This window comes from Varanus komodoensis, unplaced genomic scaffold, assembly GCF_004798865.1.
Source record: "Varanus komodoensis strain SLA01 unplaced genomic scaffold, ASM479886v1 scaffold2, whole genome shotgun sequence".
Lineage (NCBI taxonomy): Eukaryota > Metazoa > Chordata > Lepidosauria > Squamata > Varanidae > Varanus > Varanus komodoensis.
Window position 1 is genome coordinate 67,564,784 of NW_025335568.1, and position 27,083 is coordinate 67,591,866.

Below are 27,083 nucleotides of genomic sequence, written 5' to 3' on the forward strand. Positions count from 1 at the left end.
GCCCTCTCTAGGACCAGTCCTGATTCACAGCTGCGCTGCTCTGTTTTGAGTGAGCTGGGTGCCCGGACTGTCTTCAAAGGCAGCCCCACGTGCAGCGCATTCCTGTAGTCCAGGGGAGAGGTTGCCGGCATGTGGATCACTCTGGCAATGCTCCACTCGGATGAATGGAATGTTGCTGAGAAAGCAACCTGAGCGGAGAAGAGGTGCTCCTGGCCAGCCAGGTCCCTGTGAGACAAGCGGCAGCTCGGGGTCCCCAACTTTCAGGGGACAAGCCACCTTTTTTCTCCATGGCTTGTGTAGGTGGCGGTTGCAGCAGTCTGGCCAACAGAAATGGAGCGGCTGGATTTCACCAACCCTTTCATGGAAAGCTTTCGACCCCCTCTAGAGCATGTCTGGAAGCAGGAATTGCGAATCGAGCAGCGATCCTGGATCTGTGTCATGCTAGGATGTCTGGTTAGGAAGTCTGGGTACCTCTGGTTTAGGGGAATTGAACGCTGAGACGTCAGGCGGTGCATTATGCGATACACACCAGTGACTGGAGTTAAGGGAAGACTATGGGGTAACACCACATGCCGCTTTTCCTAAATGCTATCTTTTTCCTCCCATTCAGACATGATGCCTCCCAAAAGGTGTGCAAAATACAACCTCCCGGTTCCTCTTCCGGAAGGAATAATCCTGAAAGATACTGAGAAAAGAGAGTGGAGACTGGGCCCTTTGATTGCCCAGGGAGGATTTGGGCTCATCTACTTAGGTAATGTATATTTTGTAACCAGGGCAAATGCAGGTTAAAACTTAAGGAAGAAAATAATTTGGGGGAGGGACATAGTGGCAAAACCCATTACAGGGGGCGGGGAACAAGGATTTTGCTGTGCATGGAAGTGAGGGAAAGTTGGGATGGAGAACCTGTGGAGTAGCAGGAAATACTTCGGAGAGGGGAGTTTGCAGCTCATTGTAACTGGAAAAGTGGTGCATCTTGCTGTTCCGTTTTGGCTGGGGAGGGACAAAAGGCAGCATTCTGGCACAGCTAATAAAAGTTGGACTGAGCCTCTGCATGTGCCCCCCCCCCCCCGCCTCTCCCCTGTATTTAGCTCAGAACAGTAATCCAGATTAGTCCCATGGACAAAGCTTGAGCGGGGAAAGATTGGCTTGGTATAAATGATTTATCATGCTGTTTGCTGTTGATCGTATTGGTATCCTGCCTATCTTTCCAAGATTGCCATCAATGGGGATTAGCTAATTCTGTCCTCACAAGGACCCTGTGGAGCAGAGTTAGAGCAAGCCTGGCTAAGGTCGCACATTGAGCTGTGTGACTGAACCACGTTTCGACCTCAGGTCTCCCCAGGGCATGTCAAGCACCCTTTGCATTAGACCGCACTGAAGTTCACAGAGCCAAGATCTGTCTGGTCCAATGTTTGTTTCCACAGGACCCTGCGTGCAGGAAGGAGAGCAACAGCGTCCCCCTGTCCCAGTGCCCCAGGAACTGGTGCCCATTGGCATATCCCCTCTGGTAGCAGAACCTTGAGGACTAGTAGCCACAAATTACCTTCTCCTCCGCCTCCTTTTGAAGCTGTCCAAATTGGTGGACATCACTTGTGAGTTCCACAGGTTAACCCCACTGGTGAAGAAGTCCTGAATCTCATACCCTTCAGCTTCATGGGATGAGCCGGGTTCGAGTTTTAGGGGAGAGGCAGCGAAATGCCTCCCTTTCCACTTTCTCCACACTGCATATAATTCTGCAAGGTTGGAGATGCTCTCCGTAGAAGCTGGTCCTTCAGATGTCCAGTCCTGAACTGTTATTTCAAGGCAACCATTATCAATTTGCACTCTGCTCGGAAATGGACCGGCAGTCAATATTTCCACTTAAGCACTGATGAGATAAATACTGTAAAGCAGTTCTTACTTTGTAGGTGAATGGCTGCATTTTAAAATCTGGCATTTTTGAGATATCCTTAAAGGCTGCACCACATTCCAGCCTACTCTGGAAATTATTCGTGGTCACAGCAGACTCTCTGTGGTGAGAAAACGCATCGCATGGCCTGCAAGGGATGTTGCTGGATTAATTAACAGGAACCCAGATGATGAACCTAAAATAGGGGAGGCAACCAAGTTCCCTACAGATGTTTCAGACTGTATTTCCTATAACATCTGGCCACTCTTTCTAGTGGGGGACTTAGGGAGGGTGTAATCCAAAACAGGTTACCTACCCATCTTTTAGGAAGACTTAGGCCCTCCCCAGCGAGCAGTGAATGCCATATCCTTGGTCAGATGATAGCTTCATTCTGGCTTACGATTTCTGCATATTGTGCTTCATCCAGTCTTTGCTGATTGTAGGCAGCCATTCAGCACCTTCTCTGTTACAGATGGCCAAGGAGGAGTCTGGAATGGCCCCAGGGTGCTGACAGAATACCACTCTCGATCTTTGAATGACCATCTTGTTGTTTAGTCACAAAGTTGTGCCTGACCCATCACGACCCTATGGACAACATTCCTCCAGGCTCTCCTGTCCTCCTCCATCCATCGGAGTCCACCCGAGCTCACACCCACTGCCCCAGTGACTCTTATCTAGCCACCTCAAACTCTGCTGTACCCATCTCCTCTTGCCATCAATCATTCCCAGCATCAGGGTCCTCTCCAGGGAGTCTTTCCTTCTCATTAGGTGGCCAAAGTATTTGAGTTTCATCTTAAGTATCTGGCCTTCTAAAGAGCAGTCAGGGTTGATCTCCTCTAGGACTGACCGGTTTGATCGCCTTGCAGTCCGAGGGACTCGCAGGAGTCTCCTCCAGCATGACAATTCAAAGGCCTCAATTCTTTGACGCTCAGCCTTCCTTATGGTCCAACTTTCACAGCCATACATTGCAACTGGAAAAACCATAGCCTTGACTATACGCACTTTTATTGGCAGGTTAATGTGTCGGATTTTTAGTATGCATAGCTTTCCTTCCAAGGAGCTACCTCTATTTCTTCCCCATCTATTTGCCGGGAAGTAAGAGGACTGGATGCCATGATCTTAGGTTTCTTAATGTTGAGTTTCAAGCCAACTTTTGCACTCTCCTCCTTCACCCACATCAGGAGACTCTTTAGTTGCTCTTCACTTTCTGTCATTAGAGTGGGGTCATCTGCATATCTGAGGTTGTTGATATTTCTCCCAGCAATCTTAATTCAAACTGGAGATTCATCTAGTCCCACCTTTCTCATGATGTGCGCTGCATATAAGTTAAATAGGCAGGGCGACAGTATACAGCCTTGCCGAACTCCTTTCTCAATTTTGAACCAATCAGTGGTTCCTTGTCCAGTTCTCACTGTTGCTTCTTGACCCGCATATAGGTTTCTCAAGAGACAAATAAGATGGTCTGGTACTCCCATCTCTTTAAGAACTTGCCACAGTTTGTTGTGATCCACACAATCAAAGGCTTCAGCATAGTCAATGAAGCAGAAGTAGACGTTTTTCTGGAGCTCCCTAGCTTTCTTCATGATCCAGCGTATGTTGGCAATTTGATCTCAAGTTCCTCTGCCTGTTCGAAACCGTTCTGGTAGTTCTTGTTGAATGACCTTGCTTGGCTTATATTGGAGCATGGAAGAAAATGGGACTTCCTTTGGTACCCAGTGCTGCAAATGCCCCTGGCTGAGCTGTGGTCCCGTCTTCCGGAATCAGCCATGCAAGCTGGAACTCTCCCACATCTGGAAGGTTAGCATGACTGATCGCTGAGATAAACAGCCATTGTAAACTCTGCTGCATTGCAGACCAGAGGTAGCTTTTATTTTGTTATCTCCTCCTTGATAGATCCAGATTTTGCACAGATGTGTCCATATGCAAATCCCCTCTGCCCCAGCATACACCATTACTGAAAAATGTATTTTCATGCTTAGCTCAGCGGGGGGAATTCACTTTTTAGTCCCCCCACTGTATTTTCCTATAGCTAAATTTGCATAAAACTAAAGTTAAAAAATGCAGTGTGTGTGATTCAGGAAGAGCTGATTAGCTGCTGCATCCACAGGTCAGAACCTTAGAAGCATGAATTCGTTTGACTCCACTGGGTTGGCTCCGTGGCATTGTGCTGAAACAGCCTCCCAAACCAGTACCTTCTAGATGTGCTGGGCTGCAGCTCCCATAACTCCCAACGAGCATGGCCTTTGGCTAGGAATCCCAGGAGTTGCAGGCCAACGCATCTGCGGGGCAGTGGGTTGGGAGAAGATTCCTTGGAGTTCCTCCCAGCTACCTTGCCGCCACTGTCTGAGTGGAGACTCTTGGACTGCATGGGCCTCTGGCCTCATCCTGCAAAGTTGCTCTTATGGAACAGTCGGGTTCTACAGCATCGAGAAATGATGCTGATTAGCACAATTGCTTTTCTGTTTCATTTTGCATTTCTCATATTTTGCATAATTTATTTTAGTCTTTCAAGTTGCCGGGGGTGGGCATGCAAAACTCTGCTCCCAGTCCTTGGAAATTTTACACTGCCAAGCTTCTGGGATTTGGCAAGCACTTCCCATGCCCTTCCAAGTTTTTCTAACCATTAGTACACGCTGTCTCTCAGAGTTTCTCTGCTTGCTTAGGAAAGACTTCACTCCTTTCCTAATATGTACCACTGCCAAACTGGTGTTGGGTTCCATGCTTTTGACTTTATTTTTTATATTAATAATTGCTTCGTTTGATCTTACTCTTCTGGGTATTTATGTGTCTTTCGTTATAGGTGTTAATACTTCTGGCAAATAGTTACATCTCTTCACAAAGCCTACGAGTTTTAAACCAAAAACTGCAATTTTCAGGAAGTTGGATTCAGCGCCCCGTATCACGTCCTGCCCTGCTTCTGCTGGGGTGCAGAGTCGTGGCACTTCTGCAGCCCTGGGTATTTTGCAGGGAGAGTGGAGGTAATCTGCTTCATTAGTGCACCAGATTAAGGAGACCAGCAGCATGTGGGTTTGGAAGAGGAATCCACAGATGTTTTGGTCTTGGGAGTCTGTAAGGAGATGTGCTGTTCTCCAGGCTTACCCGTTCCCTCGGTTGGCATCGAGTTAGAGCCCTTGCTGCGCTGTAGAGGAATACCTTCTGAACTTGTCTCTTCACTGGCGTCTGGGCCTTGCTGAAACTGGCAGGCCACCTTCTGGATGGGCACAGAGACAGGAAAGCAGATGGTCAGGAGCTGAGCCATGCCAGAAGCTGCCATGCATAGCGCCGTTAAGCATTCCAAAGCCCAGAGGGACATCCAGAAATGCTGAAGCCCATCACTTTTGCTCCTAAGGTTAAAGTCAGCTCTGAAAGTCAAACATTAGTTTCCGTAGCTGAAAGAGCCAGCTGGGTGGTGAGTGTTTAGGACACTAATGCTGGGGATCTGGAAATAAATGCTGGCAGTGTTCTGCTCTCTGGGCTCAACCGAGGCCCTGCCTTGGCTGTGCAGTATGGAATTAATTTAGGGATGGGAATAAGATACTGGTGGGGTATACGCTTCCATGTGCAGTACCCTTCATGGTCTCGGTCTGCTTTGGAAGAGCATTCATCCATATGAATCTGCCTAGGCTTCAAGGGTATCTTTGGAGGCCTCCCTTGCTTTCTGTCCTCTTATGGTTGGAACGGTGGTTGGTAGATACCAAGGCAGACCTTCTCCCTGGTGGTGCCAGAGATTTGGAACACTGATGCTGGTGAAAATTGCCGCTTAGTCTCATCCCTTTTACTTTGTGCTTGCGCATTACAGGTCTCACCTGGAACTGTCCCTCGTTCATGGGATTTTACAACAATGGTCCCAACACTGCCGTCTTCCATTTTCCCATTGCCTCTTCTGTTTTTATTTTTCTTCCCACAAAAATGCACCAAGCAGGAAAAGACAGAACAGCTTCCCAGTGTATTTTGATGGGGAGTGCTAGAGTCGTTTGATTGAAAGCATCCCTGGAGAAGCTGCTAGGGTTTTTAAAAAATTCAGACAGGTTTAATTCTACTTTTATAACTATTTGTGCAGCTGAGGCAGCTCTCAAATGGTTGTTTCAATTGCTCTTACTATATGCAGCTTCAGATGTGTCTTTATGCAGATTCGTAGTTTGAAATGGACATAAACAAGCCAAAATCTTAAGTCAAGACTGCTGGAGATTGCGGGTGAATATCAGGAGAAAATCAGTGTAGCAAAGAAAAGGAGAACTGTGTGAGACTTCAGAATGCCTTTAAAAAGAACTTTTCTACATGAGTCATTTATTGTGCAGTTAATTTCTGTAGCTACTTTTGGTTTCATCCCAGCAGAGCTCTGCCTTTCCTGTGTTTCTGCTACACAACCTCTAGGTGGAGCTGTGCTGTAATGATATAGCGCAAACACTCCTAGAGACAGAAGTCCGTTTTCCCCACTGTAATTTATTAACTCACTTTCCCTATTCTTAAAAACAACAGCAACAAATGAGAAAATGCTCCGAAGAAACAGAAGCAAAACCGCATGATCATGACATTGTTTAAAGAGCCCATAAACAACTGTGAGTAGGGCAGCGTAACTGCACAATTATATGCTTTGTGGCCAAGAGTCCTTGGAGGAGCAAGAAGCTTGTGAAAATTTACTTACTTACTTACTTACTTACTTACTTACTTATTTGTGATATTTATATATGCTGTCCTATTGCAAAAGCCTCAGGACGGCTTCCATCCGGGCATTAGGCTATCCCTTCCTCTCCACCTGCCCGCTCACTCCCAGTGTGCATCATACAACAGAAGGGATGGTTGTGTAGCCCCTCCATTAAGTTATCCTTGTGAGACCAACTCCCTGAGCCATTAGCATGCCTTATGGTCCCCTAGGAATTGGAGGATTTCTAAAAATAACATTTAGCCACTGGGACAACGATCAGCTAAAGAAACACAGTTGTGAAACACAAGCCTGCGAAAAGTTACACAGTTCAAAGGGCTCAATTAAAGAGGTGTCTTTGTGTCCTTCCTAAAGACCAAAAGCATGGCAGATAGTTGTGATTCTTGAGTGAGGCGTTCCACCTTTGGGAAGGACGCATACCCAGCAAATGGTCGGCTGGGACTTAGGGCATCCTCACAAAGGCCTCTCCTCCGGATCTCGATCCCTGGGCAGGGTCATGCTGCGCAAGGCAGGAGCTTAGATAGCCGGCTCAAAAGGTTAAAAGCTGCACCTTGAAGCAATTAGCAATCAGGGCACATCTTTCAAGATGGTTGCAGTGCAGCCTTGGCGCCACACACCATTTGGCATCCTGGCTGCCATATTTGCACCAGCTGAAGCTGAGAAGTTTTCTTCAGAGGTGACCCCACACAAAGTACGTTGCAGTTGTCTAAGTGTGATGTAAGCAAGGTATAGGTAATTGTTTGGACAGAAACATCCAGGTAGATGCCATGCATGTCATCACTTCTGTTTCCATGGTATATGAAATGCACCCTCTGCACAAACATGACGCACAGCTGGTTGTGGGTCATGAGAGAAGCTGCAGTCAACTCCCTTTAATGAGAAGAGGCATGTCATTTGTCGGGATTCCAGTGCACAGTGAATTCTAGGTTCTTCTTAGCTACTCTCACCTGGTTCATGCAACTTGACAAGCCTGGCCGGGGTGGTGGCGGTTGCCAAACCGTGGTTTGTTTGTTCTGTTCCATACTCTGCATGGTTAACCATCAACAGCCCTCAGTTCACAACCCAACAACAAACTATGGGATGTCTTTATGAGTTGCTTGTGGTTAGCAAGCCATGGTTTGTTAGTGGAGCTGCATTCACACAACACAACAACCTGTGGTTTCACAAGAACCCATATTCTGGCTTGTCTCATCATGCGAACCCATCCGCTATCTATAGTCCTGTGTCTGATTGTGGAACAAGCGAGCATTTTGCTCTGCGCTGGCACACGGTATGCTTTGGGGCAACATTCTGCTTTTTCTGAGCTTTCCAGGACAGAATTCTGCATGTGGGGAAATGAGGTGAATTTCTGATGCACTGTGTGAACCTTGCAGAGCACGTGGGAAGGGTTTTGGTGTCCAGATTGCGCATTAGCAGGATGGGCATTTCACTCTCCCCTCACTGCTTTTTCCGTTTCACATCTTCATGTTGGGATATTTGTTTTCAAAGTGGTGCGTTTTATCTTCTGTCAGCCAGTTCTCTTCTGGTGCGTACTTTTTTTTTTTTAAGGATAAAGATCAGCATGGTGAATCCCGCCAAAAACATATTGCTGCCTCGAAACCTTTTGCTTGCAAAAGTTTAGCCATAAACCAAAAATAAAACCCTTTTGGCAATGGTGTTCAGTGGCTTTCTGCACTGCCGGAACACTGCAAGACTCTCTCAGTGAGCGCCTCCTCCAAGGGCGTCAAGGCCCAGGGGCGCTTCCATGGCATATCGCTGGGATTATTGGTGCTGGGCTTAGCCCAGTGAGAAGGCTGCAGGCGTCATGTTCGCCAGCTTAAAACGCTTCGGGAGCAGGGCTTGGAAATGCCTCCTTGGGAGATGGCCGAAGTCTTGATGGGCCAGCCCTGGTGAAGCAAACCTTGGTCTCTACCTGGTCAGGGCTTCTATGGGAGACTCACCTGGGGAAAGGTTGGGCATAAATCTACCAATTGTTGCTAGTCACGAAGTCACGTCTGACCCATCGTGACGCCATGGACAACATTTCTCCAGGCCTTCCTGTCCTCCACCATCCCCCTTAAGCTCACACCGACTGCTTCAGTGACTCCATCCAGCCACCCCATCCTCTGCCGTCCCCTTCTTTTGCCATCTATTGTTCCCAGCATCAGGCTCTTCTCCAGGGAGTTCTTCCTTCGCATTAGGTGGCCAAAGTATTTGAGTTGCATCTTCAGTATCTGGCCTTCTAAAGAGCAGTCGGGGTTGATCTCCTCTAGGACTGACCGGTTTGATCGCCATGCAGTCCAAGGGACTCGCAGGAGTCTCCTCCAGCACCACAATTCAGAGGCCTCAATTCTTCGGCGCTCAATTACAGTCCAATTAAAAATGGTCTGCTGCTTGATGGAGCAAGGATATGTGCCTTGGCGTAACACAGACCTCCACGTTCTCGTACTTCCTGTTGCAGAAGGGCTGTGCGTGTCTCTTCTCAGCGCCCCATCGGTGCCTCTCAAGAGGAGGCCGCTGGGCCAGTTCTGGCTTCGGTGCTTTTCAGTCCCTTGGGGAAACCCTGGCAGCTCACGGGCAGGAGAGGCAGGCTGGTTCTGTTCCCCCTGCTGGACCACACTAGTGGGCATCCTATGGCATATGCCTCACAGGGGCCTGATCCGCTTAGAGGCTGACCGTGCACAGTGCTGGCCAGATTGCTTGCTCAGGTCACATTTCCGAATTTCCTAGCAGGTGCTGAGTAATGCATTGTTTATCCTAGTAGTGACAGCTAGTACAATTTTATGTTGCATCCACTGTGTTATATTCTCACCTGGCTGCTTTCCCCTGCAAAGCAGAGGCTTGTTTTGTGTCCAGTTACCTTCGGAGCCGCTGCGGCATCCGCTGCTTTCCTCCCGGTTGCTGCACTAGTTTAGTTGGAAGTGGGGGTGGCACGGGCGGAAGATGATGGAGACCACAAAGGCTGTTCCTCTGGGAAAGAAACACGAGTATTTTCCTTCAGAGTACTTTACCATCGTTTCTACTTTGTGCCGCCGAAATATGCCTACAAATCATGGATACTGCAGAGTTAATATGTAAACTAAGCTCAGAGGAAATTATTACTCTTCAAATTTTCATAACCGCTGGACTTTTTCAAACACACGCACACAGAGACGCGCGTTCGCTTCCTTGAGGCCACCCGTGTTTGCGAAACGAGCGCCTCTTGCCAAAACCTCCAGCAGTAGCAATGAGATCAGCTGCGGACAGGACTGGGAATTCGATTTAATTGCCAGCAGGCATGGTTTTGTTCTCTCCGCTGTGTAAACGCTGCCTGCAAAACCAGCTCCCTAAGATCTACTGCGGAGGCTTTCCCCATTATTCCGAGAGACGATGGCCGCACGAATGGGCTGCGTACGTGAAAGCTGGCAGGCTTCGCCTGGCAGGCAAAACCCGCAAGTTACTTTGTCGGACTTCTGGGTGCCGTGGAGCCAGGCTGTCGGGGAGCAGGGGAGGAGAATCCAATTTCCTCCAGAAGTGTGCTCTGCTGCTCCTTTTGCTTATTAAAACAAATAAAAGCGGTGGGGGACATTGGAGCCCGGTGGCGAAGGGTCTGGCCGGCACGCAGATGCGAGGCCTGTAGGTACAGCGGAGCCCCTCCGCTTCAGACGGAGGGTCCTCCCGGTTGCGCATTCTGCTCGCCTGGGGCTGGTTAGCTGCCCACCGGCCCTCGCAAGCGGGACACGGGTGCAGCAGCACCTGCTGCCCATGTCCCCTAGTAGCTGTTGCACCCAGGCAAACTGCCTCTGATACTGTAAGGAGCATGGAGCCATGAGGACTGGTCCCCTTGATAGCCTGCTCCAGGGATTTGTCTGGTCCCCTGTAGCACATGCACGTATCAGCATCCGTGCCATGACTATATGCTCCCAGGCCAGAATGAGCTTGCAGGCTGAGGGCCATGTTGTGTAGGCTCGACTTCAGGAAGAAGTCATGGGCTTCTTGCCATGTGAGAGAAAAACCAAGATTCCAAGAATCCTGGAATTCTTGCAGAGAAACGCCCGGCTTTCCCCTTCGAGGAATTAGACAAAATGACCCTGCCAGGAGGATGAGGCATTGTCCTGATAAAGTCATCAAGGGCAATCAAGCACCTATCCAACAATTAGCAGGAGTCTGGGAAACAATAAGATCAGGGACAGAAAGGAGAGCAAGCTCAGACGCGGGCCAGCTCAACCCAGGCCCTCGCCCTAGACTCTGGGCACCTTGCACCCTTCTTGCCCCTGCAAGAGATAGCCGTTAAGAGCGCACCTTGCAGGACAGGTAATGCCGTCCCTCCCCCCCGTCCCTCCCCTCCTTCTCTCTCTGTTAGACAGGACGTTCTTTACCTCTTTTGATACATAAAATAAAATTGGGATGCAACAGGAATATTGGCCCTCTGGACAATATTGGGTTCAAAGCTTGTGCCAGCTCTGTATGTTCTTCTGAATAAACTTTCCTTTCTAAGTGGTGTGTGTAAGAGAGAGAGTCCCGAACCAGGGGTTACTTTCTCTGGCAGTGTTCATTAAACCGCAGCAAAAGATTCCAGAACTTTTGAGACAACCTGGCAGGCACGGACCTTCTTCTGAGGTGTGTTGCTCCCCAGTTCACCTGGCGAGACACCCCTTTTACAGCTGTCCCCATCGGTGGCCACCGCTTCGTCTTACGGACATGAGCTCCTCCAGATAGCAGGGCTGGGAAGGCCAGGGCACGCAGGCAGTCCTCGGCTAGGTGACCAAACGGGTGACTTACTGGCTGGATTCGGGCAAAGGGACACCCATCCTCAAGGGTCGAGCTTGGGTGGATTGTTACTAGAGGCTGAAGGGCCTGGGGATCGAAGCTCTCCTCCGGTCCAGGCACTGCTTGACTTGGAGGCAGGCTTCAAGACTGCTGGTGCTTGCTCTCAGTTTCTAAAAATGGACATAGAAAGAACAGCAGGGATTAATCTCCGAAGGTGGTCGTGAAGATCATATCTGCATATGCAAATACCTGAGCTTATATCGGTGATTTCCAGCAGCACTCTTATTAAAGGCAGAGAGGATAGTGCTTGGTGCTAGCCCTACTTAAAGTAGATCTGTTGAAAGAATAGAATTAATTTGGATACAGTGCTGTGTGTGGTGTGTATGTGTGCTCGTGCACGCGCACACGCACAAATCCTGTTCAGTTCCGAAGGGGGATCAGTGGTTCCATAACCTTTTCCTCCCACCCGCATTCTGTCTTGCAGCGTCCCCTTGCCTTGATATTCCAGTAGACGACCGGGCAGTTCATGTCATTAAAGTGGTAAGTTTCATACCCTAAAAAACCCAGCGTAAAGTTCCTTGGCGCACGAGCGCAAGTCACTGCACCAAACAGCGTTATGTAACTGCCCGATGTGGCAGGTCATCGTCGTACTCATCCGGCGTGGATGAGTCCCTCCCGTGCCGCTTGCAGGGCTCTGCTCTTGCCAGGATGGGGCAACGAATCTGGCAAGGTCTGTGAGATCCCGGCATGGCCCCGTGCCAAATGGATTTTGGACAGTGCCTGTATGGCCACGTGGACGTATATTGTACTTACTTTGTGATGCTGCTTTAGACTCAGGATGCCCTTCATGGGTTTGAAGGCCACCTCTTCTGTATCTGCCTTCACCTTCACAAAGCATTTATTTATTTATCTGTTTTAGCTATTTAAAGTTTTTCTGTATTGTCCCATTGCTAAACGTCTCTGGATGACTTACAAAGAAAAAAAACCGAAAGAACAAAGCAACTACAACAACAACACCCACAAAATCCAATAAATAATAAAAACAAGGATAAAACCAATTAATTATTCAAATGCCAGGAAAATAAAAAGGTCTTCACCCGACGTCGAAAAGAATAGAGCGATGGCACCAGGCGAACCTCCTTGGGGAGTGTGTTCTGCAGTTGGGGTGCCACCGCTGAAAAAGCCCTTCTCTGAGTAGCTGCTCTCCTAGTTTCCTCCAAAGAGGGCTCCCGGAGAAGGACCTCTGCCTCAGATCTCAAGGGGCGGGCGGGCACATAGGGAAGGAGGAACTCCTTTGGGTATCCAGGACCCAAGCTGTTTAGGGCCTTATAGGTCATTACCAGCACCTTATATTGGCCCCGGACTTCGATTGGAACATCCACCCTGGTGCTCTGGACCACAACCCTCCAACCACCCCCAGCCATTGACCTGACTTGGGCTGCTGTTGCAGTCCAAGGTATTTTAGGGCACTGCATGTGGGAAGACGGTGTCATAAGGACCAGAGAGTGGTTGAAAGAGAAGTGGGAAGGAGGTCTCGGACAAAACCATCCCAGATATGGTAGGAAGTGCTTAGAGCATGGCTCTCTTGCATGCACCCTACTTTAATTTTTTACTTTAATTTCCCCGTTTTTAATATATGCGCCTGTATTTGAATGAAATGCATACACATCTTTAGCAATTATACACAGGCTTCAACAAAACTGGATCCAAATAAGTGTCCACTTGAAGTTGTTTCTCTGCCACCCATTTGTATACTGAAAGCATTGAAAGGATCTGCTCGTGACGGTAAAGGAGGTGGGCGTTTATCCTCCCAGTGTTAATTGCCATGCAGCAGGTAAAGAAATTGAAAGACTGTGTCCATTGGTAAATATTAGAGGCTGTTCCGGTTCAAAATTGATCACTGTAGCAACTACTACATATTGCTAAAACATTTAACGGCAGCGTTCACTGTAGCTCACCACCATTATTAAAGAAATATTGTGATGTCTCACGTTACCCCTGCGTAAGATCCAAGGACACGATGGAGGTGAGAGAAGAGGGTAATGCTCCACTCTCTTGGTATGCTGGTCAGGATCACGTGTGCTTACACTGAAGTAGAAGAAACAAATCCCAGCATCAAGTGTAGCTTGCGAGTAGCATTACAGAGCTTGATTCATCTCTCTCTCTGGAAACACAGGAATACCTTGAAAATGGGCCCTTGTTTTCTGAACTGAAATTCTACCAGCGAGCTGCAAAACAAGAGCACAGTGAGTAAAAATGTTTTAATAAATAAAATAAAATAAATAAATAAAAGAAGCAGAATTGTCCCAAGTCGGCTTAGAATTCATACGACCTTCGGGTCGCAACACGTATTGCTTTGCAAGATCCGCGGTGTCTTTACCATAAACCAATGTTACCGTGTGCGATAGTGTTTTTATGCCTCTGTATTCTGGTCACAGTTTAAAAAACCTGAAGCAACGAGCATGCTTCTTCTAGAAGACGATTTTTAAAAACCTCTCGCAAATTTTATCTTTTGGCCAGTCAAAAAGTGGATGAAGCTGAAACGGCTGTCCTTTTTAGGGATTCCTGCCTTCTGGGGATCGGGGCAGGCTGAACACAATGGCAAGAGGTAAGATTGCATGGGCATTTGGGAAGGGGTACAGTAGGAACGGGACCGAGGGTGGTGCGGAGACTCACGGGGGGTCTCCCTTTTCCACCAGATCTCGCTTTGTATCTTGTTTTACAAACAGGAGAAATGTGCATCCTCGAATGCGAGAAGCACACTTTTCTAAGCATCCCCACCATAAGCTAAAGCATGAAAATGCAGTTTGGCGGGCGGGAATGAGCATTTTCGAATGCCAACACACACTTGGGAAATTGCAAACTTATGCTCCCAGCTTATGTTCGGGGTTGTGATGCAGTAAGATGCTTATGGCTTCTTAGTGCATTCATGGGCATTTTGTTCTATTGCTGATGATATTGGAAGACGACAGAAGGTGATTATTTTCCTTTTATTGTGCTAGTTACCGATTTATGGTGATGGAAAGATTAGGCGAAGACTTGCAGACCATCTTTGAAAGAAAAGGGCGACGGTTTGGCAAGGGAACGGTGCTGCAGCTTGGACTGCGAATGGTAGGTACCAGCTCCCAGGGCAGGGGCAAGCGGCAGAGAATCGGTGTCCCACAGAGTTTCACCCCCTGTCCTGCGTACTTGTGGACCCATCTCTGGCAGACGCTTATGTATCCCTGCGTGAATGAAGCAATCCCTCCAGCATTCTGTATCCCAGGACTCGCGGAGGGCGTCCTTTAGACCCTCTTCCTCCATCAGCAGGCGGGACCTGCACCAAATGGGGCTTCTGTGGGGTGGGGGGTGCTCCTGCTTTTCCAGACTGGCCCCATCTGCTGGCGCTACAGCAAGGCCAGGTGGGGAGCTCCGAGCTCACACTGTCCCTTGTTGGTTTCCTTGTGCTGTTTCCTTTGCTTTTGCATATTGATTTGCTTCGCTTCCTCCTCCCCCACGAAAATGGATTCTTTGGGGTGGTCAGTGGATAACGCCTGGAGAAGGAGCATGTGTGAATTCCTCCTGCCATCCCTGCCTCAGTGGGATGGAGCTGAGGACTGGGCCCTCCCAGATCCCAGGAGACCCAGACTTCTTGAGTGCTCCTGGATCGCGGAGCGGCATCCCAGGACGGAGGCCTGGTGTGGAGGGTTGAGTGGAGCTTCCTCACTGCATGTCTTCGAAATGCCAGATTCAAGTGGGGATGGGGCCCGCCCTGAGTTTGTATGGTCGGTGTGAGCCTTTCAGAGAAGTCTTGGGAATCGGGTGCAGGCTGTGGGCCACGGGCCCTGTGGTTCTGCCGCCGCCACTTCCTTGTCCTCCTGTTGGTCCTCCTTGTCTGCCGGGTGTGCTGGCTCAGCAGCCTGCAGCCACACAGGGGGGAGAGACTCGGCCTCCCCGCAAGGCCCCCGGATCTGAACTGGGCAACTGCGAGAAACTCAGCGATTGCCAGAGCAGTTTACCAAGTGGCTCCAGTTCTGGAAAGGGCGCTTCCCTTGGCAGGTGCCACGCTCCTCAGAGCGCCCCGCAAGGCAGTCGCTGTGAACGGAAAGGACGAAAAGAAAGACTGCAGGAAGGCCAGACAAATTGCCAGCCCTAGCAATCCAGCTGTAGGCTTGAGGTCTCTCAGACCACAAGCCCAAGTGGCCATGAGCCAACGGCGTATGCAGAAAGCATGTACAGATGGTACAGAAACTCTCAACTCAGGGGCAAAGTCACCACATTCTTGTTGGCCTGAGAAGTCCTGCTGTGAGCAGCCATCTCTGGTTCCCCCTCTGCTTGCCATCAGCAAAGAGGAACTCATGGGCGTTGCACCCTGTTTCCTAGCCGCATGCGTGGGAATTCGCCTGGATGCTGGGCAGCTCCCAAGTTCAAGAATCATGGGCTTTGCAAGCTGGTCATTCAGCACCCGCTTGACATTCAGGCAGGTCCCGCAAGGACAGGAAAGATTTGGAGTTTACTCAGATACTTTCTTGGATACCAAGCAAGGTGCGGATGTAAGAACCATACTGGATTTAAGCTGGCTAAACAGATTCATCTGGAACGGAATGGAGAAATTGACGTAATTAATAGCGGCCTTGGCAGAACGCCATTTGTGGACATCAGGAGACCGGATGGAGGCCTTCTAGACGTGGCGGCCAGGGCCGATCACTGCTTGTTCTTGTGCTCTGCTGGCCAGCTCAAGCGTTGCCAATACAAAGCAGCCCTTCTTGGACCTGCATCTGCTCTGGAAATTTTAGCACCATTTGTCGATGGCTCGTCTGAGATGGGAAAGACTCTGCAGGAGGATGGAGCATGTAGGACCCACCAGCTGCAGGGGGGAGCCGCCCTGGCCAGGCGCATGGACCTGGTGGCACTGGCCCGGCGGGGCGCAGCCTTTGCTGCAGTTCCGCATTCCTACTTTGCAGTTCCTGAGACGGTTGCACGACTTCACCTGCTCATCTCTTACATTAATCAGCTTTTAAAAATTTAATCAATGGAAAAGATGCCCCTGATTGGGAGGCCTAGTTTTTGCAAACCCTATTTTTAGTGAAACCACTTGATTTGATTAAATTTACAAATTGCAGCCTCTCCCCGATCAGGTGTCTGAGGCAATGCACCACCACCACATAAAAGCAAGACATACAGGAGAGAAAAGCCACGCAGTAAAATTTGAGAGCCGCATTACGCTTAAAGCTGCGAAGTGACAAAAATGCATTTTGCCGTGAAAATCCTGATGGAGCGAGGCCCGCTTTACGGCCCATCTAAATCAGCCCAAGAAAGGAGTCAGTCTCATCCCTTCTGGGGGAACTTGCCCAGTCAGGGCCCCCGTCTCAGGTACCCACCTGCCTGGCTTCTCTTGGGCCCGTGAGGATGCCCTTAAGTTTGGCGCAGGCTCGTACGGAGGGCGCGACAGCTGGCGACCGTCCTGGGAAGAGGCATTCCAACCTTGCCTCGTGGACAGGCAGGAATGCCTCTGAAGTCTTTTAGGCCACCACACAAACTTCATTTAAGACCAACGGAAAAATGCTTCTTAGTAAATAAGTGTGTTTAATTGAAGGACATGTGTATGATTTCAGGTATTTTAAATTGGTTTGTGGGGAGCTCATGCAGTTTGTCAGCTACGTAGCCAGATACAAACTCAGTCAGTCGGTTTAGACCGGGGCACCAGCGCCCGTCTCATCAATGCTAGGAGACGGAAAACTACATAGCACGGCGGAAATGTGGGGTCCTGGCTGGAGGCAGCGCATCTCCGTGCATTGTAGTGTGAGTAGACAATGCCCTTGTATTTCATCGGCTAGTCATAACTCTCAGCCCAACAGGGTTGTTGTTGTGGGGGTAACATTGAGAGGAGAAGGAGAATTATGTAAGCCATCTTGAGTTCATTGTAAGAAAAACAAAAGGGATAGAAGTCAAATCAATCAATAAATGCACTGATTATTATCATTGCACTACCTTTTATGTTCTGCCTTTTCCCCTCTTGTGAGGATCCCAAGGCAGCTTGCATAGTCCTCCTTCCCTCCCTTGGGTCCTCACTACAACAGCCCTGTGAGGTAGGCTGGGCTGAGAGTTTGCGCCTGGCCCAATTTCACCCAGTGAGTGTCATGGCTGGGTGGGGACTAGAACCCGGATCTTCACCCTCTGCAGTGACATACTCCAACCATCACACCACACTGGCTCTTAGTATGGTTAAGTATGAACAATGAATTGCTTCCCTGTAGCCTGAAGTGCCCGATCCTGCCTAATCTTGGGAAGCTAAGCAGGGCTGGGCCTGGTTGAAACTTGGGTGGCTGACTTAATGCTGTAACCCACCCAAAGAGCTTCAGCTGTGGGAGGTATAGAAAAGCAGTAGTAGTAGAGTAGTAGAGTAGTAGTAGTAATAATTGTGGAAAATGCTTCCCAGGGATGTTTGCCTGGCGCCATTGCTTTATTCTTTTCGGTATCAGTCGAAGATCCTTTTATTCTCCCAACATTTTAACTGTTCATTGATTTTATCTCTGTTTTTATCATTATCAGATGCACCGTGCTGTGTGTCATTGCTGTTGTAATTGATTTGTTTTTGGTTTTCTGTTTTTTGTAAGCCGTCCAGGGACTTTTAGTATTGGGACGGCATATAAAATTTTTAAATAAATGAATGATAAATAAATTAATAATAGCAGTAGTAGTAACAATATCAATAATATTAACAGTTAGCTAAGCTAAGTGTTGCGGTTCTATTTAATCTACTTTTCAGTCATCCCCCTTTTTTCTCCTTCAGTTCGCTCTGTCTGTGAAATTATATCGCCTTCTTCACTTGCTCATGAAGCAGGTTCTCACGGAGTCTTTAGCCGAAGAAACGTTTCATGGGGTGAGCCTAATCACAAATTCTGGTTTCCTTTGTAATGTGCTGTTGTTTGTTTTGTCCCCACAAGCTTGATGTCTTGGAGTACATACACGAGAATGAATATGTTCATGGAGACATAAAAGCAGCAAATTTACTGTTGGGCTCTGGAAACCCATGCAAGGTAAATATAAAGCATTCTCCGATACTCCCCAATACCTGACAATTGTACTAATAACGCAATTTGTGGTTGATTAAAAAAAAGTGTTCTGTTAAATCTCCATAGAGCCTTAAAACTGCATTCGTTCTGTGGGAAGGAAGCTTATGGTTTTATCTTTCTCACTTGGGCAAAGACTTGATCTTCATGCTCTGGTGGAAGCTCAGGCGTGCTTCTGAAACTCCAGTCCATTTAAGTTCCGTTACTCCAGTCCCATTCACATCTGTGGAGGAAGCAGCACGTCTTCCCCAACATGGTGTTTCTAAGGAAGTTTGGACTTCAGCTCCCATCCGTCCTAGCCTAGTCAGAAAAGCTGTTTTGCTCCGAAACATCTGGGCCGACCCGGTGGGGGGAGGCTGATGCAGAGCTTTGAATGCATGGACGTGATCGCAGTTCTTTGCATCACCAGCATGTGCTCAGGGTGTTTGAGCGCCGTATGTGCCCGTTCTCCTGGCCTCTTTGGAAGGGAGTCTGGCTGGAAGCTCACAATACAACTTCGAAAGCACCAGCGGTTGCAAAGGTGTTTACATTTCTGCTGCCTCATCACCGTATTAAACATTCCAGCACTAGATCCTTCTCTACAAAGGCAAATTGTAGTGCCCAAGAAAATTCAGAAAATGGTAAAACCACATGAGCTGCGTTCATGAAATTCCTGCTTCAGGAAAAAACGGGGGGGGGGGGTGGAGTAAACAACACCATCTTAATGGACCTCTGTTTTCCTCTCTTTTTAAGCAGGGAAAGCTTTTGTGTAGCACTCCATAGACTGATCCCCAGTGAGCATCCCTGTTCCCACAAAACAGGCTAGTCCCCGTAACTGATTGCAGGAATGTAAGAAGCCATTTTTCCTTGCTTTGTAATGGTGTGGGTGACAGAGCATCACTTTGGGATAGTGGGGGTTGCCCTGTCGTGGTTTGGTGGTCCGGGGTGTCCTGCCCTTTCTTTGTATCTACAAGCCACATGTTATGGTGCAGTGGCCAGGTGGCCAGATCCTGCATTATGGCAACACGAGTTTGCTAAGCATTGCTTCTGTCTGCTCAGTGCAGAACAGTCGGACTTGTATGAGCCAGATTAAGGTCTGAATTTGACTATGTGGAAATGCCGTGAGGTAGAGAAGGAGGTGCTGTGAAGTATAATCCAGAAGACTTGAGATGCACCCATGTCTTACTGGCTTCTGTGGGATTTGTGGAGCGATCCTGTGCAAGTCCTGGCCCAATTCAAGGTGTTGGTGATGACCTATAAAGCCCTCAATGGCTTGGGTCCTGGTTACCTGAAGGACCGCTTACGTCCATATATGCCCGCCCGCCCCTTAAGATCTACGGGAGAGGCCCTTCTCCGGGAACCCTCCGTGAAAGAAATTAGGAGGGTAGGTACTCGGAGGAGGGCCTTCTCAGCGGTGGCGCCTAAGTTATGGAATGCGCTCCCCAGAGAGGTCCGCCTGGCGCCGTCGTTATTTGTTTTTCGGCGCCAGGCAGAGACCTTTTTATTTAAGCGTCATTTTAATTGTTAATATTATTTGCTTATTTTATCTGGCCAGGGCGACTTATTTTATATTGTTATTTCTAGTATTTTAATTGTATGTTGTGAGCCGCCCCAAGGCTTCGGCGAATGGGGCGGCATAGAAATGTTTTAATAAATAAATAAATAAATAAAATTGTTTACTCAGACCGAGCCCACAGCGTGCGCCTGATTTCGACCTTTGACGAACTGAGTTCTTTGTGCATTGCCCAAGCGAAACCTCCTGTAGTTCTCTTCTGAAGCCAGGTCTAAACTATCCTTCTTCCCATATGGAGACTTTCTTTTTCATTTGAGGCCTCTGGGGCCTTGCCCGCTTCAGCCCACGGGCTTACTTGCACTGGGCAGAGCCGGAGGGCTGGACAGGGATTCTGGAAGCACGTGCAGACTTTCGATTCCCATAATGTGCAGCTCTGCTGCTTGGACGCAAACGCTTGCAGTTGCGTAGGTGGGAGCAGGGACCTTCCCAGGTTCCGGTCTTCATAGGGGCCTGACTTCACTCACATGGGGCTATCACTCTGTGTCCAGTTTTACAGCTGTTCCACTTCGATCGACAGCTTCTCTGTATCCAGGAATGGGCAGTTCCATCCCATGCAAAGGCAGGTATATTCTGCAGTAATGAATAGCTGCTGGCCAGGTGGCTGCTGTGGAGACTCGTGTGGAATGACCCTTGCGACTAGGAATCCTCTGGGTGGTCCTGCTCCAGATGGACGGTGGTTTTGTCCATGTTCGGGCTAGTCGGATGAGGCACCCTGCCTGCAGATGCCTGTGAAGTCGGTGAGAATTCCATTCCCCCAGGGATAAGTGCATCGGGAAGACCACGTTTTATGTCCTCCGCTGCTGTTGATTGCCGTTTTACTGCTAATAACGCCGTCAATGAGTCCTTGGCCTAATTAAGTTGGCCTGCTAATACAATAGTGATCCAAATTTATTACTGAGCTAACAAAGCGATATATTTCTCTGGGCTTGCTATGGCAGCTCCACGATGGAAAAACGCAAGTGTGAAATAGCATCCTGCATCTTGTACTCAGTGTGTCCCTTTATGCTATCGTGCTATTTAGGATTAATTTTTAGCAGTGCTGTTATATTGCTGCTGATTTGAAATAAAACCCAGAGTGGTATTGTGACTTTGACATCAAGATCTCTGCTCACGGTGTTTCAAAGCTGGGTAATTCAGGTGTGTGGGTTAATTTAAATACTCACCCACGCTTTGTTTTTGTTTCCTGCGTATTTAGAGTTTTGAAAGCTAAGTTTTATGTAATACCACCAACCATGATTTAATCAGGAGTGCTTTGTTTAGAGTCTTGTTACTGTGGAGTCCAGCCGGAAGGGAAGGACTCCCAGCCGAGTCCTTTGTGTGTAAATATCTCCAGCACAGCCTGCTCTGCATCCCATATTTTTGCTTTGTTGGGGTCAGTTGGTGGCTTTGCATTTATGGCCATTACCAACCAACAGTTTGCATGAATCCACAGAGTTCCCCTAAAACTGAAATGCAGAATTCAGATTCAGTTGCTTTCAGATCCTTCTGAAAATTGCTGGGTTAGGGTTTCCAGGAGCAGATTTCCTTAACTTGGTCCTTCAGAGGAGAGATACAACTTGATGTCGAAGGTCCCCAAATTCTGCTTTCTTTTCCCTATTTTGACGGTGTGTTTGCTGTGCACAGGTCACAGTCAGAGGGAATAGTAAGCCAGGAACAGCATGAATGAGCCGAATGCTGGTACACAGAGCCTGTTCCAGCTTGGCTCCTCCTGCGATTGTGACTGGCCAGACAAACTAGAGATGGTTTGTTTAGAAGGTTATCTGAGGTTGCAGTCCTGGCTTGTACTGCCAACAGGCCCAGATTGCAAGAAAAGATTTGTTCTGGGCTTATGAACCCTGGTCTGGGAGGTACAACCCGTGCTCCCTGCTTCAGCTGCTGTGCTTAATGAATAATCCCTAGTTTTCTTAGTGGCTTACAGTAGCCAAAGGATCCTGGCTTACCATTCCATGCAAATGCAGCCAGTGAGTTGACTCATAGCCACAGTGTGAACTTCCAGACATCTGCAGCATGTACACCATAATTCAGATCTGCTAGTCTGATTTGATGTTCTATTTAAAAAAGTGCTCCGGCCTCTATTTAGGTTGGCCTTTGCAATGGCCATAAATAGCTGTACTACCTGAACTGTAACTGGCGGGACAGTTCAGGTAGTACAGTGCGTTTACGCTCGGTCGCAGCGGTCCTCTCGTAGTATTCTTACATGATAGGCTTCTTGCCCTCGGTGGGCAAGCGGGGCCTTATCGATGGGTGAATGCCAGCTTGCGCTTGAGCGGGAGGAACGGAAAACCAGTGCTCTTTCCTTTTGACCCTGGAAAGGGTGCAGAGGGGATTTTGGAAGGATGCTGATCAGCCAACCCTTGACAGGGTAGCCTTGTGCCAGTTCCTGCACTTGTAGGGTAGGGTGATCCATTCAGTGAATCTTCAGGGTGGGGGAACTGTCCTCTCTCTCTAAGGCTTTTTCTGTGCAGGCTTTGAGAGCTTGGCAAGGATATATCGACCTTTCAGCTTTGGCAAGTCACGCAGGCTGTCTTAACAACATACCTGTATGTTGGCAACATACAGGTATGTGAGGGGGTGTCACATGGAGATGGGTAGAGACCTGTTCTCCCCTGCAGAGGAAGGCAGGACGCACCCCAAAGGAGCAAAGCTCAGGGAGCCAAGGTTCCATTTGGATGCCAGGAAGCACTTCCTGGCAGTTAGGATCCGGGGGGTATGGAATGGGCTTTCCTGGGAGGTGGTTGAGGGCCCATCGGTGCGGATGTTCAAGGATAGGCTGGACATGCACATGGTGGGCATGTCGTGAGCGGAGCTGGCTGGAGCCGGGGCTCAGACTAGATGGCCTGGGAGGCCTCTCTGACTTGCTCTGTTTCTATGTTTCTAGGTTTCTAACATGCTGAGTGTCTTCAGTTCTGCGTAGCCACTGAGGATGTGGCGTGACGTAACAGTTTCTGTTGACCTCCTGGTCTTAATGCTGATCTTGGAAGTACGTGTGGGGAAGGAATAGTTTGGTGCACATTTTAACACAAGTTTATTCAGTGTCGCACTTGCTAAGCAGTATGTGGATGGAAACGGTTCTCCTTCAGAAATTGCACTTTTGAAAGCGAGCCACCTGAGTTCCACATTGTGTGATATAAAAATAATAACCAACCAACCAAATGCTTCCTTGAGTCTTGCTATGGAGTTCTTCAATGAAAGACACAGAGGGAAAAGCACACACAAAAACAGGTATCCCGGTGAAAATGACGTTCCAATATGGCTTAGGGAAATTGCTTGCAAAGCTGTGGGTATTAGACAAGATGGCACACACAGATGTATTGATCGGGAGCACTGTGCGCCAAAACATTCACAATTTCTCATGTGGACTAGCCAAAATAAAAAGTTTGGGACAAACTGAAATGTGGATATCACATGTATTGCTATCTATCTATCTATCTATCTATCTATCTATCTATCTATCTATTTAAAACATTTCTATGCCGTCTCCATCGCAACAAAGCCTCGGGGCAGCTCACAACATTCATAAAAAGATACAATTAAAAATTTAAAAACTGGTACCATCTCGGCTATATATACTAAAATCTATAAATACAATACTAATAAATTAACAGTTAAAATAACTTTTAAATAAAAAGGTCTTTGCCTGGCTCCGAAAAGCAAATAATGACTTTTTCACTTGCAAGGAACCTCAGGTGGCTCCATATGGCCTCCTCTGTTCCGATTCATCTTCACAACGTCCCTTTGAGATAGGTGAGGCCAAAGGCAGTGAGCGGCCCAAGGTCGCCCGGTGAGCATCACGGCCGCGTGGGACTAGGTCCTGGCTTTCCTGAGCCGAACACTTTGATCTCTCCACCACCTTGGTTGCTTGCTCCAGAGTAGTAGTAGTAGTAGTTATTATTACTACTACTATTCACATTTCTATACCACCCATAGCCAAAGCTCTCTGGGTAGTTTACAACAGTAAGTCACCCATCCAGATTTCAACCAGGCCTGGCCCTGCTTAGCTTCCAAGATTAGGCAGGACCAGACACTCCAGGCTATATGGAAGCTCAGCCGCATATCAGGAAAAGCCCTTCTGCCCCCAGGGTGAGGGAAAAGGGGGGGCCCTGGGAAGTTCAGTACATGCTGGGGCTTTCATTTGAGGCCCGTACCCGGTGCTTTCCCACAAGTCTCGCTGGTATACGTGAGTTGTTGGTGGACGCTGGTCAAACTGTTGGTGGTGGACACTGGTCCCAACAAGTGGGTTCCGATTACATATTTTTTTGCTAAAGGGAGGACGGGTGTGGAGAAGGCAGACATTTATTTATTTATTTATTTATTTAAAACATTTCTGTGCCGCCCCCATTGCAACAAAGCCTCGGGGCGGCTCACAACATCCATAAAATTAACATAAAAATACAATCAGTAATTTAAAAACTGGTACCATCTTGGCTATATATATTAAAATCTTTAAATACAATAATAATAAATTAACAGTTAAAATAACTTTTAAATAAAAAGGTCTTGGCCTGGCACCGAAAAGCAAATAATGACGGCACCAGGCAGACCTCTCTGGGGGGGTGCATTCCATAGGTGGGGCGCCACCGCAGAGAAGGCCCTCCTCCGGGTACTCACCCTCCTAATGTCCTTCACGGAGGGCTCCCGGAGAAGGGCCTCTGCCGCAGATCTCAGGGGGCGGGAGGGCATATCTTGTGCTCCATCAGACCCGGCGTCCTCCCATGGAGGCAGGGCTTGGGAGCTTTAGGGTGGATCAAAGGAAGGACAGCCTGCATAGGTAAACTGAGGCATTCACTTCCATGAGATGCCGCAGCAGCCACCATAGAGGGTGGCTTTAAAAGGGAACGGGACAGCAGTGGAGGAGCAAGCAACCCACGCCTGCGTTGCCCAGTTGGTGGGAAACATGGCTGGGAAAGGACCGTTAGGCATGTCTGCACACATGCTCCGTTTGGGAAGGGCCATCACTGAGGTGCAGAACATGTGCTTGGAGGGCAGAGACCCTGGCTTTGCTCTCCGTCTCCAGTAAAGGCTCCTGCCCATGTCCTGGAGGAGCTGCTGGCAATTATCCGGCGGGCCACCATCTGACTGGACGTCAGTTGGCTTCCCGTGCATCCGTCCTGCGCAGAAAGCAGCCACAACATTTGCTCAGCTGGTCTTTCCTCGGAAACCTCCAAGGACTGTCATTCTGCACCTCCCTCAGCTGCTAATTTCCTTGCAGCATGGGTGGGGGGGAGAACCCCTTCCCACTTCTGACCTGAGCTGATCCCCCTGTAGCCTTGAAGCTAAAGCAGGCTGGGGAAAGAACATCTCCTTTTGTTTTGAGATGATTTTAATGGCATCCTTTTCCCCGTAAAAGTGTTCACTTCAAATGGCTGCTGAAAAGCCCTCCAACGGCGTTCAGCAAAGTCTGGATGGCACCTGACTAACGATGGGTGGTGGGTGTTTTGTTTTAAATTAAGCAAATGGCCTCTGCCAGGATGGGTGCGGGACCCGGGAAGGGCAGCTTCTTGGGTTGCTCGGCTCATGATATGCTTGCTTCAGTCAATTCCGCTCAGTCGCTTCTTCCGTCACACTGACTTGATGCATTATTGTCTTCCGGCTCAGCCAGGTTGGGTACCAAGCAACACAAATCCACTAGAGGATACCGGAGAAAATAGAGTCGGTCAACCTGACAAAGCGTTATGCCTTGTCCCAGATTTCCAAACACCGCCTCCAGTCTTTAATCTTTGCATCGCAGTTTGTACAGGTCCGTCAGGTGAGAAATATAATCAGTATAATCTTAAAAAGCAGTCGCCCCTCCAGGAAGAGAGATACGGTCCTGGCTTCGCACCCCACTCAGGTCCAGAGGATGTGGCAGCAAGAGACTCCCTTTTGGGCTTTTTTTCAAAGCCGCCGACCGGCCAACCCAAGATTATAAGTAAACCTGCCTGAAGCATAAAAAGGAATCCGTAATTTTAGCAGAATCACCTACAAGATAGCCTGCCTGCCTTTTTATTAGAGAGAGAGAGAGAGAGAGAGATGAGAAAAAGAAGCCCAGCCAAAGCAATATAATTAAATTAAGAGCAAGGTCACTCTTGAGCCGCTCATATTTTTTCAGGGCGGGAATTTGCCTCCCAGGAGAACACAAAACTAGTTAAAGAGTTGACACAGAAAGTCATTTCTTCAACTTTGCGGCTGGCAAATTAAGGCTGGTAAATTTTTGCCACATTCTTACGCTGGCTATGCTGGAACGGTGGCGAATCACAAGGTATGGCTTTGGGAACCTCAGTGCCCCTTCCGGAGGCTGCCGCTAAATGGTTTCCTTTTAACGCATGTCCTTGATCTTCTGTGTGTGTTCGCAGGTACTTGACCGAAGCCCAACTCGCAGAGGCAAGCAATAGACTACAGACCAAGGCTTAGATAAATTGAATATGCATTTTATTACAAAATATGCAGAGGTTAATGCATATGTAAATCTGATACACAATAGGTGTACAGTCTTAAGCAGCACATAGCTCTGAGCAAAGCTCGTCTATTTAACCCTTTAAAGCAAGGGTCGTCAACTTGTGGTCTTCTACAAGTCTTGGTCTGCCACTCTCACCAGGCCTGCCAGCATGCCCAGTGGTGAAGGATGATGGGAGTTGTAGCTCACAATGTCTGCTAGGCAAGGGGGAATAAAGAACTGGAGGAACAAAGGCTCATGCCAGCACAGAGAATTCAGGCAAGGAGAACAACAAGAAAAACTTGTATACCTCCGTGAAAGCCGAGGTTCTTGGGGAGTGGCTTCTTCCTGATTCTAAAAGGGGGTCTGGATTAGGCCTGTCATAAACTGTGGGAGTGGGATAGACACTTGAAGGAAAGGCCTAGGTTCCTAAGCTCTATTTGCTATTTGTGTTTGCCTTGTGCAAACATGAAGTAATATGGGATTTAGGCAGACTGGATGCAACAGGGATTCCATGTGCAAATCCAGGGTGGAATCCTGCACCCTTTATGTATTCTAATGGCTGCTGAAGGGGGACAGGGCTCTCTGGCGTGGTGCTTTATGCTCTTTATTTTTGGAGGCAAGATGTTAGGGGTATATGTAAAACAGCAGCAAGCCTGAAATCCTTGGTAATGTTCTTTGCAGAGGACTGTGAGCAGATGTTAGCTGTTAGATTTCAGATGCATAAATATGTTCTTGGAATCCCCCTGCTAGTGTAGACTTTAGGTACAATTTAAAATATAGTATTT

General features: G+C 48.4%; 1 protein-coding gene across 1 annotated transcript in view; it reads left to right on the forward strand.

The window, feature by feature from the left end:
• Positions 1 to 615: 615 nt before the first annotated feature.
• VRK2 (VRK serine/threonine kinase 2) overlaps positions 616 to 27,083 on the forward strand; it is a 58,698-nt gene continuing 32,230 nt past the window's right edge. The window contains exons 1-6 of the mRNA XM_044429484.1: positions 616 to 751; positions 11,764 to 11,819; positions 13,456 to 13,525; positions 13,800 to 13,887; positions 14,282 to 14,390; positions 18,206 to 18,298. Of these exons, the coding sequence (XP_044285419.1) occupies positions 616 to 751; positions 11,764 to 11,819; positions 13,456 to 13,525; positions 13,800 to 13,887; positions 14,282 to 14,390; positions 18,206 to 18,298 (552 nt within the window). The remainder of the gene's footprint in view (positions 752 to 11,763; positions 11,820 to 13,455; positions 13,526 to 13,799; positions 13,888 to 14,281; positions 14,391 to 18,205; positions 18,299 to 27,083) is intronic.